Source organism: Amphibalanus amphitrite, unplaced genomic scaffold (assembly GCF_019059575.1).
Source record: "Amphibalanus amphitrite isolate SeventyFive unplaced genomic scaffold, NRLGWU_Aamphi_draft 000098F_arrow, whole genome shotgun sequence".
In the NCBI taxonomy this organism is placed as follows: Eukaryota; Metazoa; Arthropoda; class Thecostraca; order Balanomorpha; family Balanidae; genus Amphibalanus; species Amphibalanus amphitrite.
Genome location: NW_024881593.1, coordinates 902,991 through 924,880, shown reverse-complemented (window position 1 = coordinate 924,880; position 21,890 = coordinate 902,991). Strand labels below are relative to the sequence as shown.

The 21,890-nt window shown below is 56.2% G+C and overlaps 2 protein-coding genes across 3 annotated transcripts in view; one reads left to right on the top strand and one right to left on the bottom strand.

Annotated features, from left to right (window-relative positions):
- Nucleotides 1-8,735, top strand: part of LOC122380480 (epidermal growth factor receptor substrate 15-like 1) — a 31,147-nt gene extending 22,412 nt beyond the window's left edge. The window contains exons 9-16 of the mRNA XM_043363666.1: nucleotides 441-590; nucleotides 865-954; nucleotides 2,572-2,634; nucleotides 3,327-3,524; nucleotides 3,756-3,986; nucleotides 4,259-4,546; nucleotides 4,943-5,092; nucleotides 6,665-8,735. Of these exons, the coding sequence (XP_043219601.1) occupies nucleotides 441-590; nucleotides 865-954; nucleotides 2,572-2,634; nucleotides 3,327-3,524; nucleotides 3,756-3,986; nucleotides 4,259-4,546; nucleotides 4,943-5,092; nucleotides 6,665-7,228 (1,734 nt within the window). The 3' untranslated portion in view covers nucleotides 7,229-8,735. The remainder of the gene's footprint in view (nucleotides 1-440; nucleotides 591-864; nucleotides 955-2,571; nucleotides 2,635-3,326; nucleotides 3,525-3,755; nucleotides 3,987-4,258; nucleotides 4,547-4,942; nucleotides 5,093-6,664) is intronic.
- Nucleotides 8,736-9,538: 803 nt separating this feature from the next.
- Nucleotides 9,539-21,754, bottom strand: LOC122380479 (nascent polypeptide-associated complex subunit alpha, muscle-specific form-like). Of its 2 annotated transcripts, XM_043363665.1 has the most exons (8): nucleotides 21,668-21,754; nucleotides 20,291-20,514; nucleotides 17,235-19,618; nucleotides 15,990-16,858; nucleotides 13,944-15,959; nucleotides 12,214-13,581; nucleotides 11,655-11,774; nucleotides 9,539-10,343 (listed from the first exon to the last, which is right to left on the bottom strand). In XM_043363665.1, exons 2-8 carry the CDS (start codon nucleotides 20,502-20,504, stop codon nucleotides 10,295-10,297), a joined length of 7,020 nt encoding a protein of 2,339 aa, XP_043219600.1. In that variant the 5' UTR covers nucleotides 20,505-20,514; nucleotides 21,668-21,754; the 3' UTR covers nucleotides 9,539-10,294. The 2 variants fall into 2 exon arrangements, with proteins under 2 accessions (XP_043219600.1, XP_043219599.1); XM_043363664.1 differs by having other exon boundaries at nucleotides 13,944-16,858.
- Nucleotides 21,755-21,890: the final 136 nt, after the last annotated feature.

The following is a 21,890-nucleotide window of genomic DNA, read 5'->3' as shown; positions in this document are numbered from 1 at the left end:
CGCTGGCAGCCGCTTCTGCGCCTGTCCTGACCCGTGAAACGGCCACAGTGCTGGTTTATCCGTGACAGAGGTTGGGAAGGCGCGACTGTTCTGGTTCCTTCCATTAATTATAGCAGCCATGTTCAAGTTCAGGTTGAAACGCTACAAGAGCTTCGATCCTGGCAACGAACCGGGCATCTTGGATGAAGTGAGACATTGCTTCGTACATAATTTGGAGCGTGGTGTCGCCTGTCACCTGCGTGCAGCTTAACGAGCTTTACTTAATCAGCGCGTTGCGTGAGTCCGTAATAATCACTTGTACTTTGTCGCTGGCAAGTGCTTGATGCTGACACTGTCAGGTACCGGTATGATGTAATCAACAGGTGCGGTAATGAATGGTGGCTGGTGTAAGGTATCGCTGAGGTCCGGCCGTTCTAATCCCTCCCTTTCTGTTCCCTTAGGAGCGGGGCCCGACATATGAGAACCCGGAGTTGGAAGCCATGCATAAGGAGATCGAGGCGCTGGTGTCTGAACAAAATCAGCTCGAGCTAGAGATCGGTCAGCGCGAGGAGCAGGTCAAGAGCAAAACTTCCGAGGCCTCCACGCTGCAGGTGAGATGTCGTCGCGGCGTTATTTATGAGCATGAGCTGTTCTTTCAGTGCCCAATTGAAAAACGGTTGATTGGTGCTGTGAATTTGGTGGATGATGGATAACGAAAGTGCCAGTCGCCCATTCTCTCGCAGATCATCTGTAAATGTTTGCAGTAGTTTGGAAACGTGATTCTAAATTTGTCATTTGTTGCTATGTGAAGCGATTCACAAGAGAACAGCGATGTTTTGCTCTAGTGAATTGGGGTAACCGTTGATGTACCGGTTTCCGATTCAGCGCGAGCTGGACACGCTATCAGCCACTCTCAAACAGCTGGAGGGCCAGAAGAGCGCCGCCGCCGGAAAACTGGACGATCTCGCTGCCCAGGTATGTGTCTCTGACCGCTCTGGGTCTTCGACGGGTCGGCGAGGCAGCCCCTCCGGTCGGGGTGCACGGTCGGACCGATAGCCCCCCCCCCCTGCCCGCGGAGTTGGAGCATGCCGCCCAGCACGGATGTAAATAGATTACACTGACAGTACACTGGGTGAGGCCCGAAAATCTAAGGAACGGAACTTTGGTCTATAAATTATATTGTGTTTCACTTTATAAATCGTGTGCTCATTTTCCATTATCCTGTAAATGTATTAACGTGGTTCCTACCTATCTAGATATGTTCCTGCCCTGTGCTCCTGTGTGATTTGACTGCTAACATCTCCCGTACAGGTACATTTTGTCACATTTCACTGTAAGCCACTTTATGATAGACATGTGAATCGATTGGTCTAACCCTTCAATGTTTTGAGGTCAAATGAGTAGCCGGGCGCCCATAACCATCGTATTTCGGGCGTCATTATCATTTAGAGATGGCAAAATGTGGACCCGAGGACCCGGTCCAAAGAACCAGTCTAGACCCATATGGGTCCAGACCGGTTCCTGGAAATTGTCTGACGGGTCCAACCGGGTCCTACCATAAACCATACATATTGCACACTTCGCCTGATTGCAAAATATGAAGTGAATGGAAATAAAACATTTGCCCATGTATGTTCCTTTCCATACTGTAGCTCATAAGTAGGATCAGTGGAAAAAGGCTGTTTATATGATGCCACTTATAATGATACCTACAAATAGTTTGCACTAACTGACTTTTGGGGAACGGGTCCAATTGGTTCCGATTCCAGCCTAGGCCGGGTCCGACTGGTTCCAGAAATGTCCTGCCGGGTCTGGTTCGAGTCTGGTTCCCAAAATTTTCAACTTTTGCCACCTTTATTATCATTCCTAACTCTGGCCACACCAATTTTGGTCCCAATCCCCTGCCCCTGTTAACATTAAGCTGCTTGCAGGCAATTTTAAGCACCGATAACTTTTCTCCGCCATCTAATACGATACATACATTGCTCACTGCCCTGTAGCTGCATGTTTCGTGCCCTCCCCAGTAACGTTACCTGAGCTAGCGACCCGTGTCTGCCAGAGTCGTGTTGGACGCACTGCTAGATAACCCGGCCGTGGCTTGTGTCACACCCGTGCCCCCGTGTTAGAGACCTAGAGAGCCATAGACCAATAGATGATTGGCCTGGACACGACACCGCCGTGGGTTTTGTTATTTTAGAACTGATGATTTATGAGGTATTTTAAGTATTCTTTTTATGTAATGTGTTCAATTTCTTTGATAATTATTGTTCATAATTTACAGACAGTATTTTCTCGATAGGAGCTTATTGGAATGGCTGGCTCTTTGTTTTGGTATCGGGTTACTCAAACACAAAAATTGCGAGATGACCAAGCCATTTCAATGAGCTCTTCAATCGAGAACATGTGTACATCTTACGTTTGATCTTGTTTGATTCTCATACATGCCACACAGTGGCCGATTCGGTTTGTGTTTATCACGTTGTGCCGGCCTTGTTTTGCTCTGCTGCCCGCCTCGTGTGTTAGTTTGCACCCCGGTAGTCGGCGGCCGGCGGTCTGGCGGCTGACCCTCCCGCCCCTCGTGCTGCACCGCAGACCAGTAGGCTGGAGAAAGACCTCCAGGCCGCCAAAGATGAGGTGGCGCGCGAACAGGAGAAGGTGAGTGTAGGGGCGGGCCCAGCCAGGGCGGTGGCGACCGCTGGGTGTTTGTCTGCGTACTTCTTCCGCAACTGTCCTTTGAAGCGTCGCAAGAAAGGCGGGTTGGGAACGTCTGTGGAATCAGTGTCTTTGCAGATGTTATGGCATATATTGTCCGGTATCAAGTGCTTTTGAGCTGATATTATTGTTGAAATGAGCTTATTCTGACGCGTGGTTGGCTATTTTAACATGTTTCCTTTGCAATTTTTGGTACCGGAAACTCACTCGTGCTTAAATGTATCCGTCTTTTCTCACTGCTTTTTCATGCTCTGGTTTAGTAAGTCTATTGCTCAGCCTCCATGCTTCTTTTCGTATCGTGAAAACTACTTGTTGAAGGCGCACTGTGACACTTTTATTCGCCATCCTACTTGTTTATGTGGAATGCGTTTTACAGATATCTCCCAACTCTACTTCTTGCTCGTCTTTACTCTTAAGTAATTTTTTCTTTGATGCTTCAACATGCACCATTTTATGCGATTCTTCTTTGTCATCGATATATTTTTTAAGGATGGCGTTTTCGATCTCGCTGTCACAAACCAACTTTGAATGTTTTGAGCCGTTAGCAAGAAGTGAAGATGCCTTAATGCTCCGCATCGAGGCCATACCCTTGCTTCCATTGACTGATCCCGCCCCCTCCCCCTCGCCCCTCCTAGGTGGACCGTTTGCAGTCGCAGGTCAAGGACCAGGAGGAGTCGCTGGTGGCTCAGGAGCAGGAGCTGGCCGACAAGCGGCGCGAGCTGACCGAGCTGCGGGACGAGGAGCTCAGCTTGGAGCGCCAGGTGAAGGAGACCACCGAGCGGCAGGAGCGGCTCGGACGGACCATGGAGGACGCCGCGCTCCAGCTCAGCCAGGTAATGAGTCAGGATGGGGGGGGGGGCGGTACGGGGAGAGGTGTACCGAGATCTCTACTACTGGGAGCGGGGATACAATGCATTGTGTTTCGGCTTTTACTTGGCATATAATCGACGTACAATTTGTAGTACGTACTTCCGTGTCGTTTTCTTTTTACGGTCCTTTCGTAGGACCGTCGTGCGACACCAGTCGTCTACTTCCTCCACTAACCCTCCCACCCCTCCCGTCAGGCCAAGACGAAGGTCACCCAGCTGGAGGAGTGTCAGCGGAGGATGTCCGAGGCGCTGGAGCAGTGCGAGGCGGCGCTCAGCAGCGGAGACGTGACCAGCGTGCCGGACTCGGCCCTGGACCCGGTCGACCAGTCGTTTGCCGACCCGCAGTTCACGGAGATCCGCAGCATGCTCAGTCCGGAACCGGAACCGGAACCGGAGCCGGAACCGGAGCCCGAACAGAAGTCACAGGTGAGGCGATGCAGATGCGGCGCCATCTGGTGACCGGGCAGGCTAGTTGGGATTCGGTACTGGTGGGCTCTAAACGTTGTTTGCGTTTTACACGTCGTCTTAAGTAGCTGGATGCTCTATACCCATTAATTCATGTTTTGGTGTGCTCTCAGTGTCTATGGCCCTAAAAGTGTGAATGTAATGTACTTGCAGGCCTGCAGCAGTGCTGCTCTTTTCGTTGCTCGCCGTTTACTCTCGTCTTCCTCTGACGCCACCCCGTCTCTCTGCCGCAGCCGCCGCCCCGTCCTGCGGCGCCCTCTTTCGCCACGAACGGCTTCAACGACCCGTTCCGACCAACCAGCGGTGGTGGAGGTGGTGGCAGCAGTGGCGGCGGCGGGGCCGCCTGGGGCGCCTCGGACCCGTTCGGCGGCTGGGACGCGCCTGCCGCCGCCGCCCCGGCCGCCGAGCCGTCGCCCGCGCACGCCGATCCGTTCGGCGCTGAGCCCTTCGCGGCTCCCTCGGCGGCACCGGCGCGACCGCCGTCTGTCACACCCGACCTGCCGCCCAAACCGGCTGGAAAGGTGAGAGCTGAGGACGGTTTACGTAATTAGTGGGACGTGGAAGATGTATTCATCCTCATAATATTGTAAATATAATATCGTGACGCGACCTAAACACATAGCCAACACGGCTGCATGCTACAACGGCGTAATGGAAAACATAATGAAAACGAAAAGTGTTTTTACTCTTATTAGTTATTCGTTGGATGATGGTACTTTGCCAGTTAAAGTGTTTTATTTATCATACTGACGGCTTTTCGTTTGGCATAATGAACTGTCAAATATGTGATGACACGGTGTTTATGTATGCTGGTCTAGTCTGCGAGCATTTCATTATGTATGCTTTGTGCGTAACCCTTCTCGCGTGACCCTCAAGCAGTGGCGTATGGCTGACGATATGTGTCTGTTCACACCCAGGTGCCTCCCCCGCGCCCGGCACCGCCCAAAAACGTGCCTGCCCGGCCGCCGCCGCCGTCGTTCGCGGCCAAGCAGCAGGAGCAGTCGGCGACGCCGGCGACGGGCGGCTCCGGCGGCGTGGGGTTCGCTGACTTTGCCAACTTCGATCAGGTGAGACTGCCGCGAGCCGGCGCCCTGTCGCCGTGGGTACAGACACCGGGACAGCGGGGGGGGGGGGGTCAGGAGGGCTACTGTCAGAACTGGGGTCTCTCGTCTGTAACTAGACTGTCAAAACTGAAATCCCTCGCTTGTAACTGGATTGTCGGAACTGGAATCCCTCCGTTATTGCTGGACTGTCAGAACTGAAATCCCTCGCCTAGAACTGGATTGTCAGCAGTGTAATTATTTGCTGATAACTGGACTGTCATACCCGGGATCCCTCACTTATAGTTACACTGTGCGAACTTGATCCATCGCTTTCACTGAGCTAGGTACTCTGTTGTATCATCTGTAATCCCCCGATAACTGAAATGGAAGGTTGAGGAATACCAGAATGTTTCTGATTGTGTCATCATTCTGTCTTGTGCCCTTTAAACATTCATGTAGCTGTGATATGTCTCAGACCCTGCTAGCACAATAGTGGTGAGGGTAAACCTGCTGCTAACCCACAGCTATCCAAGCTAACATATTGTTCGTATGAGTGTGGTGCCGGCCCCTGTGCTGTCTCGTATGGAGCTCTGACCGATCTGAGAGAGAGTTGCCGCGCGCGACTAACCCCGCCGGCCGGTCGTTGCAGTGACGTGCTTCTCACGCCCTAGGAGGCGACATTGTCTGTCGCTGTAGGTATGGAACTCACCGACGTCAGCCTACCGTTTTGTCAATGGATGTGTTTTGTGAGCATGCGCCAGTTAGCCCGTAACAGCCCGGACATCGCACATAGACCAGACTGATGAAAGAAAGCACTGTCTCTTGATTGTGTCGCGTTTTTCTTTGGTATGAATCGCACTTTGACCTGCCCCAAGGACGTTATACATCCTGCGAGCCGCAGCAATGTATACGACCTCTCTTCCAGCATCCCAAAAAGTGATGATTGGTATCAACTTACGGTTGGTGTGTATCCGTTTATCCTCGTTATTAATTTGTAGTAAAAGCGTTAGCGTTTCATTTTGACCCTCGACATCACCTTTGGCGTCGAAGCAAGTAGCACCACTTTTTGTCGTTTATATTTTTGTGGTTTGTACGCTGAACGCATGTAAATGTTGAACATAGTAGCTTTTCGTACCATCGTCATGTACGAACTGCTATTGTTGCTCTGTCGGAATTACTTTCCTTTGATATTTAAGGCATGCTGAAGTTGCAGTCCTGCGTTCAAATGGCACACAATTCCATCTTTGATCATGATGACTGAACTGTGTTTCACCCACAACAGCTAACTTTATTCCGAAATGTTATTCCTTGCGTAGTCTGGTTCTTACTTCGTTATGGTGACTCATTAGTCATTGACAACTGTGGACCAATTGTCTTTTCGTCACATTGGTCGTCGATATCTTCACTTACGGTGTGTCAGCTAAGGTTGAAATGCAAAGCAGTGAATGTTCCCCTGAACCACTGTCTGGGCTAATTTGTTGAGATGAATCTTGGTTGATATTAGTAACAAGCCTGTATCGCCCCTGCCCTTGTGTACCCTCCCCCCCCCCCCGATCACCCCACCTGTCTGACGGACCGCCTCTGGCGCCGTTTCAGTTCACCAGCGGCGGCGCGGCCACCGCTGACGACGTGTGGGCTTCCCCGTCGACCGAGTCGGCGCGGCCGCCGACCGTCGCCGACCCGTTCTCGGCGCATGACCCGTTCGCCGGCGCGGATCCGTTCGCCGCGTCCGAGACCGACCGCGGCGACCCGTTCGCCTCCGTCGACCCGGACTCGGACCCGTTCGCGTCGCCGACCGGCGCCGGCGCAGACCCGTTCGCCGGGAGCGACCCCTTCTCGGGCGGTGATCCGTTCGGTTCGTCAGACCCGTTTGCGGGCTCTGATGGCCGAGATTCGGGCTTCGTCACCCAGTCGTCTACCATGGAGTTCTCCCGGCTGACGCTGGGCGGTGACGGCGGCGGACGGGCGGCGCACGACCCGTTTGACCCGCTGCCCTCCCGTGGCGGCGGCGGTGGGTTCGGCCAGTCCCGCTCCTACGCGCCCTCCCCGGTGGTGGGAGCGGCAGCGGCGGCGGCGGCCGGCCGCTCGGCCTCGGCTCGCGCCACGCCGGCGAGTGAGCTGGAGAGGAAGGCCGCCCGCAGCCCGAGCACGGTATTGTAGCTGCCGGTGACGGGGAGCGGCGGAGCTGCCGGCCGTGCTGATTGTCCACCGCTGGAGCCGACCGACCCGGCCGCCGTGCGGTCCGGAGCCGGCGCTCTCAGCGGTGTCACCCCGCCCGAGCCAGGCGCGGCCCGATCACAGGACACAGCAGGCCTCACACGCCGCTTCTCACCCGGCTTTGACTGGTGGTCGGTGTAACAATAATAAGCCGAAAGGCGCTCACCCGGCTAGTGTAGGTGCGGCGGGCGGTGCGCCGCCCCGCGGCCGCTGCCTGTGGTGGGCAGTGGCCGGCGGGTGCCAGGCCTGTCCCGCGGACCCAGCGCGTGCCGCCGCGGGCCGCGTCCGCCGGCGCGTAGCTGCAGTGTCTGTATGTGTGTGTGTGTGCAGTGAACTAGCTGGAGACGTGTTCGTACTGCGTGCGAGCCGAGTAGCTACTGGTACTGCCCTCCTGTATCCTCTGTCTGTCACAGTTAGTCTCTCTCCGCTCCTCTCTCCGTGTTCCTCTCAGCTCCCACACTCTCTCCCCCTCTCTCTGTCGTCTGCGATCTAGGTGTTTCGCCTCTGTCCTGTGTCAGGCGCCAGCGTACTTCGTGACATAGCGGTGGGAGTGGCGAGGGCGACCGTAGCGCACACAGCCAGGCGGTATTGGCCGGATATTAGCGTGTATCATCAGTTGGTTGACCAGACAGTGAGTTGTGACTTAAAGACGTTGTGAATAGCTCGAGCTGTTTGGAACCTGGTTTCTGTGTTATTTCAAGTGTAAGCTCTCCCCTCAATGCTCGGTTATTCAATCAGAAGCGGCTAATGTATGTGTTTACTAGGCGCCGGTACAGAGCCTGCAGGTTTTGCATTTTATCGTTTATGTCGAGGGATTCGAGAAGGGTAATTACGGGACTCGCCTCGCCCCGAAGTGCCCCGTGGCGCTGAGCTGATGCTAGCCCCGGCTCACAGTGACCACTCGCCGCGTCGGTGGCTGCCGAGGTAGCCCGTTTTGTAAGCGATCATAATAATTGTCCCTGCCCGAGTGTAGTTGTGACTGACCGGCATTTTATTTATACATTGTTTCCGAGTCATCCGCCAGAGCGCTGTGTAACGGGATCTAGCAGCAGCCGCCCGGAATAGACAGAATCCATAATGGTTTGCATTTGGTAGTGTAATTGGCCAAATTGAAAATCATCTAAATCCAAGTAAGGACGTCTACGTCTAGCCGGGCTGCTGCGGCTTGGGTCAGCGCAAAGCCCGGCGGTACCTCGGCCGGCCATCCCACACCGCTGCAATCAGTGGCGCGGCGCGGTCCGCCCCCACCAGCTCCCCTCGATCATTTGCCGCGTGCGCTCCGAGCTCTAGGTGTCAGTTCCCTCTCCACCGGCGTCCGCCAGCCATTCCACGAGTAGAGCGGAGCCGCGGTCCGATCCGCCGCGGCCGCGGACTTATACATACAGATATACCTGTCTGGTGCGGAGTTAATGGTTATTCGTATTGTGTAAATATATATCAGTCATCGTCAGCAGTGTCTCGTGTGCTGTGGGTTTTCGAAGTAAACGCGAAGGTTGGCAGTTTTATCGTCGCTATAACTGCAGTTGACGCCTCGCGTTCGCAGCCACTTCTCTTGCTCTCCGAACCATGAAAAGACAGCAACACTTTTCTTGGCTGTATTTGTCTTTTATCACAGCATTGTTCTCTCACTCAGACAATGAACTGACCTCATGAGCGGAGAATGCTTTCTGACGCAACATTCAGAAAAGGTCACACCAGGCTCACCTAACGGGATACACCGATCAGTCAGCTCTAAGGAGCAGGGCGTCACAATTGACAGGAAGCCGACGTGGTTCAAACACCCGAGACGATCCAGAGTATAGGTCACCTGATCACGGCTCAGTCCAATCCGACCGAGACGCTGTAGATGGTGTGGCATCGAGGGAATGCTCAGCGCTATGACTGGTGTGTGCCAGGACGACAGGTGGTCGGTGGATGAAAGGATGATGGTAATTGAAGCATGAGTTGGAGAGATGTTTCATAACTGAACAAGGCAAACTTATTGTAAGATTGTGCAGTAACAAAAGCAAAACGTGGTTGAACAGTGAAAAGTGTATACAAAAAGGTGAAAGCTAAGAAGGAACGACTCATAAGTGACGTGAGCAAATCCGTACTGCATAACCGCGATAAGAGTTAAAATTGGATTTTTCTTAGAACAATTTGACTCATCGCCGCTCAATTTCGGTCGATTTTGTCATTTTCAATCCCATCTGAAGCATTAAAATCACGTATCTTTCATGAGCATCTGAGCCAGATAGACAACAAAAAGAAGAATTTTTCATACATTGAATATATTCTCATTTTTTGAAACGTTGACGTCATATGGTTATTTGGAAATACAACAAAACTGAGCGGCTCTGGAACAAACACCATTCAATAACACTCAGTCCTAGGATAAGCAGCGACAATGGTTCACATCTTCAAACGCACAACACGGCGCCAGCACACTGGCACGAAGGCACCCATGTCACATTTGCGAGCCCCGCGGCGCCGCGAGGTTTTGGCTTGAACGAGCGCCCCGGCGCGTTTCCCTGAGCACCAGCCGACACTGAGCAAATGACGCCACCGCAGAACGACTGGCCGACGCAGCAGCAAAGCTCGTATTTTACCCTTTGGGCTGGAGGCGTTTGACGCGGACGGTTCAGCCGTCGCAGCCACGCATTACCAGCTGCTCGATTTGTGACGGTAATTGCCCGCGGCATGTAGGCCGGCGATTGGTCCTCTGTGCCAGTGACGTCAATAGTTTATCCACCGCCGCCGGCCACGTCCTTCCGTGACGTCACTAGCCACAGCCGGTCGGGAGCGCTGACGGTACGCCGCGCTTCGTCACCGCGGAGAATCTGGGCCGGTGCTGACGAGACGCCTCCGTTTCGGATGACGACCCTTTGTGACTTCCTCGCTCAGTCGTTCATCCGTGGCGTCCGGCCGGTCTCGGAGTTGGTCCGATGACGTCACAGGTCTCCCGGCTACACCATCACTCTCTCACGCTCTACCGCCTGAACACACACGCACTGAGCCAGCCGCCATACCTTACCTGTGCTCGTGGTGGTGACGTGTCGAGCCGTGCGGGTAGGAGGGCCTGTAAACGGCGGCACAGGTCACCGACAGGTCACGGTGTCACCGCGAGCGTACCACAGCGGGTGGAGGGTGTCTATACCGCCGCCACAGGACAGGGCAGTGAACAAATGAAGGGGTGAGATGTATGATACAATCAGTGTATCAGCGACAGAGTGATGAAAGACACACAACATGCATTAACACGAAGATACACACAGTTAACAACTCAAAAAACTTGAGATGTGAACATATCGAAATTAATTTAGTGGTTATAGAAGTCGACAGTTGCTAAACCGAAAACTAAAAAGAAGCACTACGTAGAAAGTTACAAGATTTAACGTTCCGGTCCTCGGCGTAATTCAAGACACGCAGTTGATGCGCACGGGAAGGATTAAGGCGGTCGAGATTTAGCGACGAGCGATACATGATTGCCCTTATAAAATATTTTCCTTTCATTTTCCCCTAATTAAAATAAGTCAAATATCGCAAAATGTACTTTTAAATGATCCGAAACATGACACCAGTGCCTAGCTAAGCTAAGCATGCATGCCCCAGTAAAATATGAGTGAAGTTAACTGCCCCTTTCGGTTCGAATTCCGGTTCAAAGATTAACATGTGGAGCATCCTTAGCTCAAGTAAAAGAAAACCGTCGTCCATGTTAATATTTTGTCGGCAAAGGCTCCCACAACCAGTGCGCGTGTAGGCAGTGACCACTATGTCGCCTTGCGTGGGTCGGCGCGGAGTCCGGCCTCCGAGGAGTCCCGGTCGCGGCAGACCGAGCCGCGTCGCGTCCAGAGTCCAGTGGCCGACCTCACAGCCCGCGCTGACAACTCGCGCTGACGGCCAGCGCTGACAGCAGGCGCTGACGGGGCACCCGGCCGACCCGTCCGCTGACCGGCGAGTCAGCTCTGTAACAGGCCAGCCACGGCGACCGCCGCCCGCCCGTCAGCCCGCCCCGCGCCCGGCACTGATACCCACAGCGATTGTACCCCACCGTCCGGCACTCACCGCCCGCCCCGCACAGATACATCCGCCCGGCACTGCCCTCACTGTCCCTGTACCTGAGGGAGGTGACTGCCCGGGAGGGCGTGAAAATAATGTCCCATCTGGTTCGATAAGTATCAAAACAAACCCATTAGACCCGAAGCCCGCATTCTCTACTAAACCCTTTGATTGGGTCGGACCCAGCTATTATACCATCCTACCTCCCCGCGTCAGTCCCGCTCGGGCGCACCCCTCCCCCGCCCTCCCCCTCCCCCGCCGAGGTGCCCTCTCGGGCCGTTCCGCCGGCGGTGCGCCGCGTCGTCCCGGTCCGCCGGACAGTGAGCAGTACCCGGCCGATGTCTGGTGCCGCCACTCGCGCTCCGAGCCCAGGTGCTGGTAGGGGCAGCGGCGGGCGTTACAGCGCCCCAGCAGGTCGTGTTTGCAGACCACCAGGTGCGGGTTCAGTCGTCTGGGGGAAGAGAACGGCAGCCGCCGGGCAGCGCGGGTACGCACGGTCACCGGTCACACGCACCGACACGCACTGATGACGGCCCGTGAACACAGACACGCACCGTAGCACAGCGTCGCAGTCCTACACAGGGAAAACAGTCAGCACACGCTCTAGCGAGAAAGCAAACGCGGTAAACATGCCTTACACATACGCCAACGATAGAAGCGAAAATTGCTCCTACCCACCATAAACAAGTTTCTCTCCACTTACAGAACAGTGTGTATGGTTCATTTAGGGCTGATTACAACAAGAGGGGAAGCAAGAGGGATTACAACAAGAGGGGAATACGTTCAAAAACATTGCTTCCTCAACAGACGCCAGTTTAGACAGACGCCTCAAATAGACGCCAAAAACGCCACTCCCTCAAACCATTCCTTTATTATGTCAGCCCACTCACCCGATGCTGGCTGGGGCAGGCGGCTGCAGCGGCGACTCGTAGGGCCTGTAGCGGGCCGCGGCGCGCGGCGTCACGTCGTCGCTGGCCGTCTCGCGGAGCAGCGCGCTGAACTCGGCCAGCACGGGCGGCCACTGCAGGCCACTGACGTCCGTCGGCGGCACCGTCTGCGCCGGGGGCGGCGGCGGCGGCTCGGCGGCCGGCGCGCCCGTCAGCGGCCCGGCGAACCGCTCCGGCCGCCGGCTGCGGCGCCCCAGCTCCTCTGGTCGGTCGGCGTCCGTGGGCCGCCGCTCCGGCCGCTGCACCACCGAGTGGAGCCCGTGAGGCGGCTCCGGTGGCGGCGGGGGGCTGCGCCGCCACACTCTGCTCCGCGACCGACCACGTCGACTGGATGCCGGCGAGGACGGAGAACCCGGCTGCGGCTTTTTGGCCGCGGATGAGCGAGTGTTCCTCGCGGGGGACGGGGGATTCTTCTTGGCTGGAGAATCGGGCGTCTTGATTGGAGAGTGGGTGATTGTTTTGGTCAGGGATTGCGGCGTTTTCTTGGCAGGAGACGGGGGCGTCTTTCTGACCGGAGATTGGGGCGTCTTCTTGGCAGGAGACGGGGGCGCCTTCCTGACCGGAGACTGGGGCGTTTTCTTGACCGGAGACTGGGGAGTTTTCTTTGCGGATTTCTGAGCACGTGATCGTTTGGGTCTGATCGGCACAGAGTCGGATTCTGGCGACTGTTCAATGTTTAACACCGGGAATATCGGCTTCACCATAGTGACTGTGGGTGTAATCTGAGCCACAGCAGTCTCTGAGCACACGACAGGCTGGGCTACGGCCGTGGCTGGGGCCAGGGGCGGTTTACGCGGCTCGGCTACAGTCGCCGGCCGGTCAGCAGATTCCACGCCAGTGTCTATCGTAGCGTCGCGCCGCTCCGTCTCTAATATCGCCGAGACATTCTCTGACGGAGCCCCGTCCCCGGCAGCGGTCTGCCGTGGGACCGGGCGCGTATCCCCACTGTCCTCCGTCCTCTCAGTGTCCTCGAGTTCCTCAGCATCCTCCTCCTCATCTGAGGACTCGGCCAGCCCCTGGACGGGCAGCTGGTACTCTTCTCCGAACAGGGCGCCGCCCATGCGCGAGCAGGCGTTCTCCAGCTCGCGGCGCTGTTGCCGGGCCGGCAGCAGGCGCTCGGTGGCTACCAGCCGCAGCTGCTGCGACAGACGGTCGCACAGCGAGGTGCGCTCGGCCAGGCGGCGCTCGGCGGCAGCCAGCTCGGCCCGCAGACGGGCCACGGCCATGCCGGCCTCGGCGGCGGCCGTGCGCTCGGCGCGCAGCTTGGACTGCAGCGCGGCTGACAGCTGGGTCTCCTCCTGCAGTGTGGCTCTGCGGGACAGGCACACACACACGGACGGCTCCACAGGCAGCACTGGTACACGGGCCGCCTTATCCCGAAACGGGAGACGCAACTGGCTTCTATTAAAACAAGTAACAGAACTTGCAATGAATACAACGAAAATTTAACAGAGTTAGGTTCTTGCACACAAGTAAATGAGTTTTGCCGAACACATGTAAGAAATGCTTGGAATTGTCAGAATTTGAAACGGACTTAACCCACGTAAAACAAGGATAGCACATAAAGGTAGCATTAATGCTGAACTTAAGCCTGAGCTTTAACATTTGAGCCTGAACTTAAACATTAAAACAAAAGCTTACGCGACACAAAGTCCGTGTCAATTTTTACTCACCTAACGTCTCGCAGTTTCCTCTCCGACGTCTTCAGCTGCTGCACCATCAGGATGCGCTTCATCCTATCCAGCTCGGCGTCAGAGAGTGCCGGGGACGGCTGCTCATGCCCGGGCTGCTGGTCCTCCTCTTCCTCCCCACCATCCTCCTCCTCTTCCTGCCCTCTGTCCTCGTCCTCCTCATAGTGAATGGAGCAGGCGGCCGGCTGACCGACCATCGGTCTCGTCACCTGTAATGTGATGCTCAGGGGCGGCAGTCGGCTCAAATCTGGGGGAATGTGATCTGGAGAACCTCCATCCTCCACTTCCTCTTCTTCCTCCTCCACTTCCACATCCTCCCACATCTCGCCCACCTCCTGGAGAACCTCTTCGGCGTCCAACTCGTCGTCTGAAGTGGTCTCCATGGGTGCGTCACTGACGCCGGTGATGACGGGAGGCATGGTGTCTGGCAGAGCCTCCTTTGTCGATTCAGCCACAACCGGCTCGGGGACAGGCCGGGACATGGCCGAGTCCTGACTGGTAGGATGTACCACATCCTCTCCGGACTTAGATGAATCGTGCGCCGGAACTGGGTCTTCAGTAGTTTTCTCGGTTATATCCGCTGGCGCTGTGCTGACCCCGTGTGGCTCGTGAGAGTCCACCGACTGGCGAACTGATGTCCCTCTCTCCGCTGGGGAGAGCCGCTGCAGCCGGACAGAGCAGGGCGACGCACCGTACCGAGCCCGCAGTGCCTCGTCACTGAGAGTTACCCGTACAGGAGTGCCAGGACACGGCTCAGAGGCGGGCGCCGGGACGGCAGGCGCGCAGCTGAGGGACGCAGATGTTACAGCTTCTCCTTCCGAGCATGTAACGTCGGGAGGATTTGGAACAGTCTCCGCAGGTGAAGGCTTATCGGTGGTGACCGTTGGAGCTACCATTGTCTTGTCGGCGGCGGCAGGCGGGCTAGACAAGGTAACGCTCTCTGCTGGAGCTGTACCGTTCCCATCGAGCGCAGGGCTTTCTTCACCAGTAACCGAACTCTCTTGATCAGGCAGCTCGGCTCCAAATAAGCGCCGGACCCCAGGAGGAGTGACCAGGCCAGTCAGAACCTTGCGGAAATACGTGTCACGCTCCAGTCGTACGCCCAACACTGGTGCCGACAGCTTCTCCACGTCAGGAGAAGCAAACACAAACTTTTCAAACAGACTCGACTGTGAGGTGCCCGATTCCGTCGCCACTTGTCCTGAAGTGCCGTCACCGGACATCGCGGTTCCCGTTACCGATGAATCACTTGCCTTCTTCTCAGCGCCAGTCTTCGCCGCTGTCTCCGACCTCTGGTCTGGTGGATGCTGGGCGTCCCGCTGGTCTCCTGCCGTATCACTGGCAGGATCGCTGACACCAACTTCCTTTCGCTGAATCACAGGTCCAGGAGCCCGAGCATCTTGCTTCGCTGGTGGCTTCGATGAGACACTATCGGCAGCAGCGACAGGTTCGGGAGCCACTGCGGCCGGTTCAGAAGCGGGCGCCCGCCCAGCGGCAGGCCGCTTGTCATGCGTCGCAGCGGCACCGCCAGCCTTAGAGCCGGCGCCAGAGGCGGCCGCGCCGGCAATCTCTCCAGCGCCTGCCGTCGGCCGCGGCTGGAGCGCCACTTGGCGAGGGGTGAATGCGGTCGGTTTGAGCGATGGCTGCGGAGGTGCCGGGGCAGCGACGGCGGGGCGCACGACCGACACACCCCAGCGAATGGGGGCGAACAACGACTGGAAGGCGGGAGCGGCGGCCTTGTCCACTGCCACATCTGTGCTAGATTTCTCTGCCGTAGCGATGGACGAAACAGGCACTGCTCGCGGCGTAGCATCAGATTTACTGGCGTCTGAGCCGGGCTCAACAGCCGCCAATACAGGAACTGCAGAGGCCGGGTCCGATTTCGCCATACGTCCATCAGACTGCCGAGAAACAGTTTTTGTCTCCGAAGAGCCCGTTGCTGGTTGTGTAGCTTTTGGGGCAGCTGGTTTTGCCTGGGCTGCAACCGATTTGGGCGCACCTGGTTTGGGCGCAGCTGGTTTGGGCGCAGCTGGTTTGGGCGCAGCAGGTTTGGGTTCAACTGGTTTAGGCACAGCAGGTTTGGGTTCAACTGGTGTTGGATCAATTGGTTTGGGCTCAACTGGTTTGGGTTCAGCTGTTTTAGGCACAGCAGGTTTGGGTTCAGCATGTTTGGGTTCAGCTGGTTTGGGCTCAACTGGTTTGGGCTCAACCGGTTTGGGTTCAGCTGGTTTGGGTGAAGAGGGTTTGGGTTGAGTTGGTTTGGGTTCAGCTGGTTTGGGTTCAGCTGGTTTGAGTTCAGCTGGTTTGGACGCAGCAGGTTTGGATTCAGCAGCTTTGGGTTCAGCAGGTTTGGGTTCAGCTGGTTTGGACGCAGCAGGTTTGGGTTCAGCTGGTTTGGGTGCGGAAGCTTTGAGCACTGGGGCAGCCGCCTTGGACTGCGTTTCAGCCGGCTTTGGTTTGGCTGCGGTCGCTGTGGGCTGCGCAGAAGCCGGTGTGGGTTGTGAGGAGCTCGGTTTCGGCTTCACTGCTACTCGTACTGACGTTGACTGCACAGCAGTCGGTTTGGCCTGCGCTGTGGTCTCCCTGGGTTTCACGGGAGACGGCGGAGGCTGCGGAGAAGCAGGCTTTGACGGTACCGCAGCCAGCGCGACCTGTGACGCAGTCGATTTAAGCTGCACCGCCACACGCTTCGGTTGCACCGGGGCAGCTTTGGACTGCCCTGGGACGGACTTGACCAGCGGCTGGGCTGGTTTGGGCACCAGCGCTGTCGACTGCTGGGCAGCGGCCGGCTGGCGGGCTTTCCTCTCCGCCAGCTTCTGTTGCTCCTTCGCCCGGATGATTTCCTTTAGACGCATGTATTCGTCCAGTCGGTCCTTCGGCAGCAGCTTGGCTAGATCCTGAAATCGCGTGTATATTCTGAAGTTTTCTAGTCAAAAGTTTGGTAAATTACGCTCTGTTCCCTGGCCAATCGAAATCGGTTATTGGCGCACCCAGATGTGTACTTTTGAAATGTTGACTACAGAGTGACGAGCGCAGCCCCTTTTGACGCGACGTTACTGGAAGTTTATTAATAGGTTAACGCTCAAAAACATAAAAACTTAAATTTATACGATCACACTTATTTCAACGCATCACAAGCTACATAAAAATGAGAATTAATTATGTCAATGATGGTACAAGAAAGGCACCAAGTTGAGGGACCCGCAAACGGGCTACACCGGAACAAACACCTCCCACCCACAGGACGCCGAGTAGCCCGTCCCTCCCTCTCACCTGGGGCGTTCCCTTCGCCGGGGCCCTCTGCGTCTTCTGCTGAGGGGTCTGCGGCGGCTGCGGCCCCGCCTGCTGGCTCTGCGCCGGTGCCGCCGCCGGCTGCGGTGTCTGTGACGGCGACGGGCGGCCTGACGTGGACGCCGACCGGGACACCTGACCGCTCTGCTCCCGCGCCTGGCGCAGGAACTGGTCCAACTGACCGAGAAAGTCGCTGCCGCCGCCAGCCGCCGCCGAGCCCTCGCCGTCCGAGCCGCCCAGGTCTGAATCGTCAGAGTCCGACTGGAGGTTAATGATGAACCGCTTGGTGGCCGGCGGGGGCTCCGGAGGTTTGACCTGCTGCGCCGCCGCCGCCGCTCGCCGGACCTTCTCCGCCGCCAGCCGCCGAGCGCGCAGCGCTGCCACTCTCTTCTGATTGGCCGCAGTCGTTGCCCGGGTCGTCGCCGGTGCGGGTGCCGCCGCGGGTGGAGGAGCGGGAGCAGATGTAGGAGCGGTGGGTACCCTGCGCTCCGGGCGGGTCGCCGCCATGGAGATGAGCAGTTGTGCCCGGAGTACGTCCTCGTCCTCGTCTTCCTCTGCGGTGGCCGACAGCTGCCGAGAACGCTGCCGGACGGGCTGGGGCCGGTCTAAAGTCTCCTGCGCCGCCGGAGTAGGCTGGGGGACGGTCGGAGCCGCCGCCGGAGGATCGGGCGGAGCATCAGAGGACGGATGAGGCGGCGACGGAGGAGGGGGTGGGGGAGGAGCGGTGAGAGAGGGTGGGGGAGGAGCAGTGAGGGGGTGCGGGTCCGGCGGCGGCGGAGGGGGAGGAGCGGTCAGGACACACAGCGGGTCAGAGGGGGAGAGGGGAGGTAGGGGCGGCGGCGGCGGGGGCAGCGGATGCTGGGGCGGGGGCGGAGGCGGCGGCGGCGGTATCGGGGGAGGCGGAGGGGGCGGTGGGAAGGTCGGAGGCGGCGGGTCCGGTGGCAGCGGTGGCGGAGAGGTGGGCGGAGTTCGCGACACGCGGCGCTTTTTAGAGCTCTCTGCTGCGCTCATCTTGCGGTTGCCGGTCACGCGAGGTGCACTGACCGCCTTCATGAAAGCTTGGAACTGCTCAGCATATGATGATTTGGTAAAGACTTCAGACATGGCAGACACAGCACGCTTCGGTGGAGATCCTACAAAATACTTCAACGGATCCTTCTCAAACACATTCTTATCAAAGTCTTTTCGTTTCGACAGTTGCTTTTCGATCTCCTGGAACATACGATCTGATATTTTCTGTCGTCGTTTCACCATGGAGAGCTTCGAGGACGATTCTTGCGCGTCTTGTTTCCGTCCCTTCCTTGTCTTGGCTCTCAACTGTCCCGGACTCAACTCTCGCCTCCCACTGGCGGCACTCGCCCTGCGCCGTCTCGTTGCTCTCCCTTTGGGAGACTTCGCTGCCTGTTCTGCGCTCTCTGAGGACGCCCGAGACACCTCGTCAGTCACCTCAGAGGACTCCGAGTGACCCTGCTCCTCGGTGGCGTCGCCCGCCTCCTTCTCCATTTTGGCCTCTTCCTCAGTGAAACGGTCAAACACGCTCCTTAGCGCCATCAGCCGCAGCTCCAGTTCCGTCTCGTCTGGACCGTCATCTTCCTCCTCTTCTTCAACACCTTCTTCTTCATCGCCTTCCACAGTCATTTCTCCCTCCTTCTCAGGTATGACTTCTTGCACTTCCGCTGGCTTTTCTACTTCCGCTGGCTTTTCTACTTCTGCTGTCTCTATTCCTTCAACAGGCGCTTCCGCCTGTACCGACTCCGCTGATACATCTCCCTCTGGCTTGACTTCTTCGGTCGGAGCTTCCTCAACAGCATTGACAGCCGCCAAAAAGGCCACATCTCGCTTATCTTCCACTATGGACACCTCGCTGGTCTCCGGCTCTGTCGGCGGTTCGGGCGGCTGTGGAGGCGAATCCTCTTCGTCCAATACGATTAGCGGCGGCGACGGTTTTCTTGGCGGCTCCAGCTCGACGATCTCCGGCTCTGGGTCCGGCTCCGGCTCGGCCGTCTCGCCCGGCGGCGGCCCTGCCGGCAGAGGTATCTCCAGCTTTGGCTCCGGAGGTGGTGGTGGCGGCGGCGGCGGTGGAGGCGGTGCCGGCGGCGGCGGCGAGGCCTGTTTTTGGCGCGCTCGCAGGCACAGCTCGCCTAGACTACGCGGCGGCGGCGGCTCTGGCGATTCGACGGGCCTGCGCCGTTTGGGCGGCGGCGAGGCGCGCGGTGGCGAGCGCGGCCGGCGGGCCGAGCGGCGCGGGGAGCGGTGCGGCGAGCGGCGCGCGCGCGAGTGTCGGTGATGTGCTGACGGCCGGTGGCGCTGACTGTGGCGGCAGCGACGGCCGCCGTCCGATCCAGAGTCACTCGAGCTGTCCTTGCCTGCCAGGACACACAGTAGGAGCGGTCTGCTACTTGCGTCTGATGACCAAAGCCGCTAATTGTGGCCGTTGGGTGAGCCTTGAGCAGTGCTCAAGATACGGCACAGACGCTATGTTTATTTCAATAAATCACATAAAACATGGTTTAATGTGAGGTTCAGCCGCGAATCACACAGAACGGGGACAACATTAACCCAATACGCGCGGGGTGCGAACGTAATACTGTCTGTAATTAGCGATAACTTCCACGTCGCAATGACCCCAAACGCAGTGTGTAGATGCGTTTTATGCTCTCCGGAAAAAGCGTGCACATTCAATACATAGATGGGTTGAAAACGTTTTGTACCGTAATAAACTCAAAATTAAGAAGTTATCTAGTAAAAAGCGCCGACGTTGTTCATTACTTGCCGAATTTATCGTCTTTTCATAACAAAATTGACGCGTCAATTTTAACAAGCGGACATCCATCGAAATTGAATTTGCCGAAAGGTTTCACTTATCACTCGCAGCTTGTACTTATCATCAACGTCTCACATAAAGTCGCAACGATCTCATAAAAAAATACACAGCTTGTCTGGCTCATATCCACAACTCACGAAATCACCTGAGTGACCAAACGCTATCTCTACTGTGATGACCCCTCAGGCCCTCAGTCCGCTGCATGGTTACTCACCGGAATGAGGGCGTCTGCGTGTTTTGCGCTCGGCGTGGTGGCGCCTCTCTGCCGAGGCGTTCCTGGGCGAGCGGCGGGCGCCGGTGGCCGCCGTGCTGCCCACCTGGTCCAGCACGTGCCAGTCACCGTCCGGAATCTCGCCCTCCTCCAGCTCATCGCCCGACCAGGCGTCGCCCTCCGAGAGCGCCTCGGCGCCGCCCACGCACTCCGCCATCAGGGCACCGCTGTCGGCCAGAACAGAGACACAACACTAAACAAAACCACACAGAGCTGGAAGTGTACTTCACGGTTTATGTTGGCTATTCTCTTGTGAGGAGCACAAACCATGACACAAAATGAAAACTTAGCAAATAAATAACCCTGACTGCAAACTATGCCAAATATAATAAGATCTTGTCAGTGTGAAGTGTACCTAGACTGTGAGGTTAACCTCACAATATTTGAAGTGAGAATTATCCACTCCTCACTAAAGACACAGTACCTAGGTGTGGGCAGGTGTGGGTTGGTCCTATTGCTCTTGATGTTTACACTTTTTGCATAGCATGCTTTAGTGCAGAGCCATGCCCATATCTCAGGTCTTATTAACTGCCATAGCGCAGTGCACACTGCTCATTTGGCAGCTGCTGACTGACACTGCTGAGTGCTGGATATTGGTATGGGTGCTGATAATTGTGATACAAGACAGCCATAGTAGGGTTGCCTAAAAGTTATTTATGTTTTCAGCTTTATTTGACCTGTCCTTAGTTCAGGTTTCTAAATCAAGTAAGTATGCAAAAGTTCTAGAGTCGAGACCTTTTCTAGTAGAGCCCAAAGGGTGCATAAAGCAGACGGTGAGATGCCGACTGATCAAAACTTCCTTACAACCTAATTGCTTTTACGATGGCCTCTCAGACCAATTGCTTGGCACCTAAAAAGTTAAAAATGTAGGTAACAAATGAACCAACAACATTGGTGAAGGAAATGGTCATGCACAAATTTACTGCTCTGCAGTGTGTGCAGCAGCCAGGCGTGGGGGTAAGGGATGAGTAGTCAGTATGACGTCACACAGCTATGTGCGGTGGACCACAGTCATCGCTGTAGCCGGTCCCGACCAACTACAGGGGTTGCTAGGCTGACATAGGGATGCAGTGGGGCGTGGGCGGGGCTTGGAGCCTGTGTACTGTGTAGTCGTACAGCACACAGGGCCGGGCCCATTAACAGCCCTCTGCAGAGCCTGAGCAATCCAGCAATAACAAAAAAAAAACAACAAGTTGGCCCCCTTCAATTTTCAAAAACCATTGAAGATCAAAATGGTCAATGCAGATGTAACATAAATTCTAAGCAATAGTAAAAGGAAACTTATCAATTCCATAAGTCTATAGTTCCAATCAAGCGTACCTTTTAGATGATGGAGGGAAAAAATATTCCTTAGTTCACATGCATGAAAAAGAAGGCAGCTGTTTTCAGAAGCACTGACTCCACAGAGAAAAGCACAAAAGCGTCGAAAATGGTCGAAAGAGAAGGTTTGTCGAAATGACAATACTATAAAAGATTATGACGTCATTAGTAATGATCATTTGATGACATCTTACCATTGAAATAAAGAACTTGTGACCAAGTC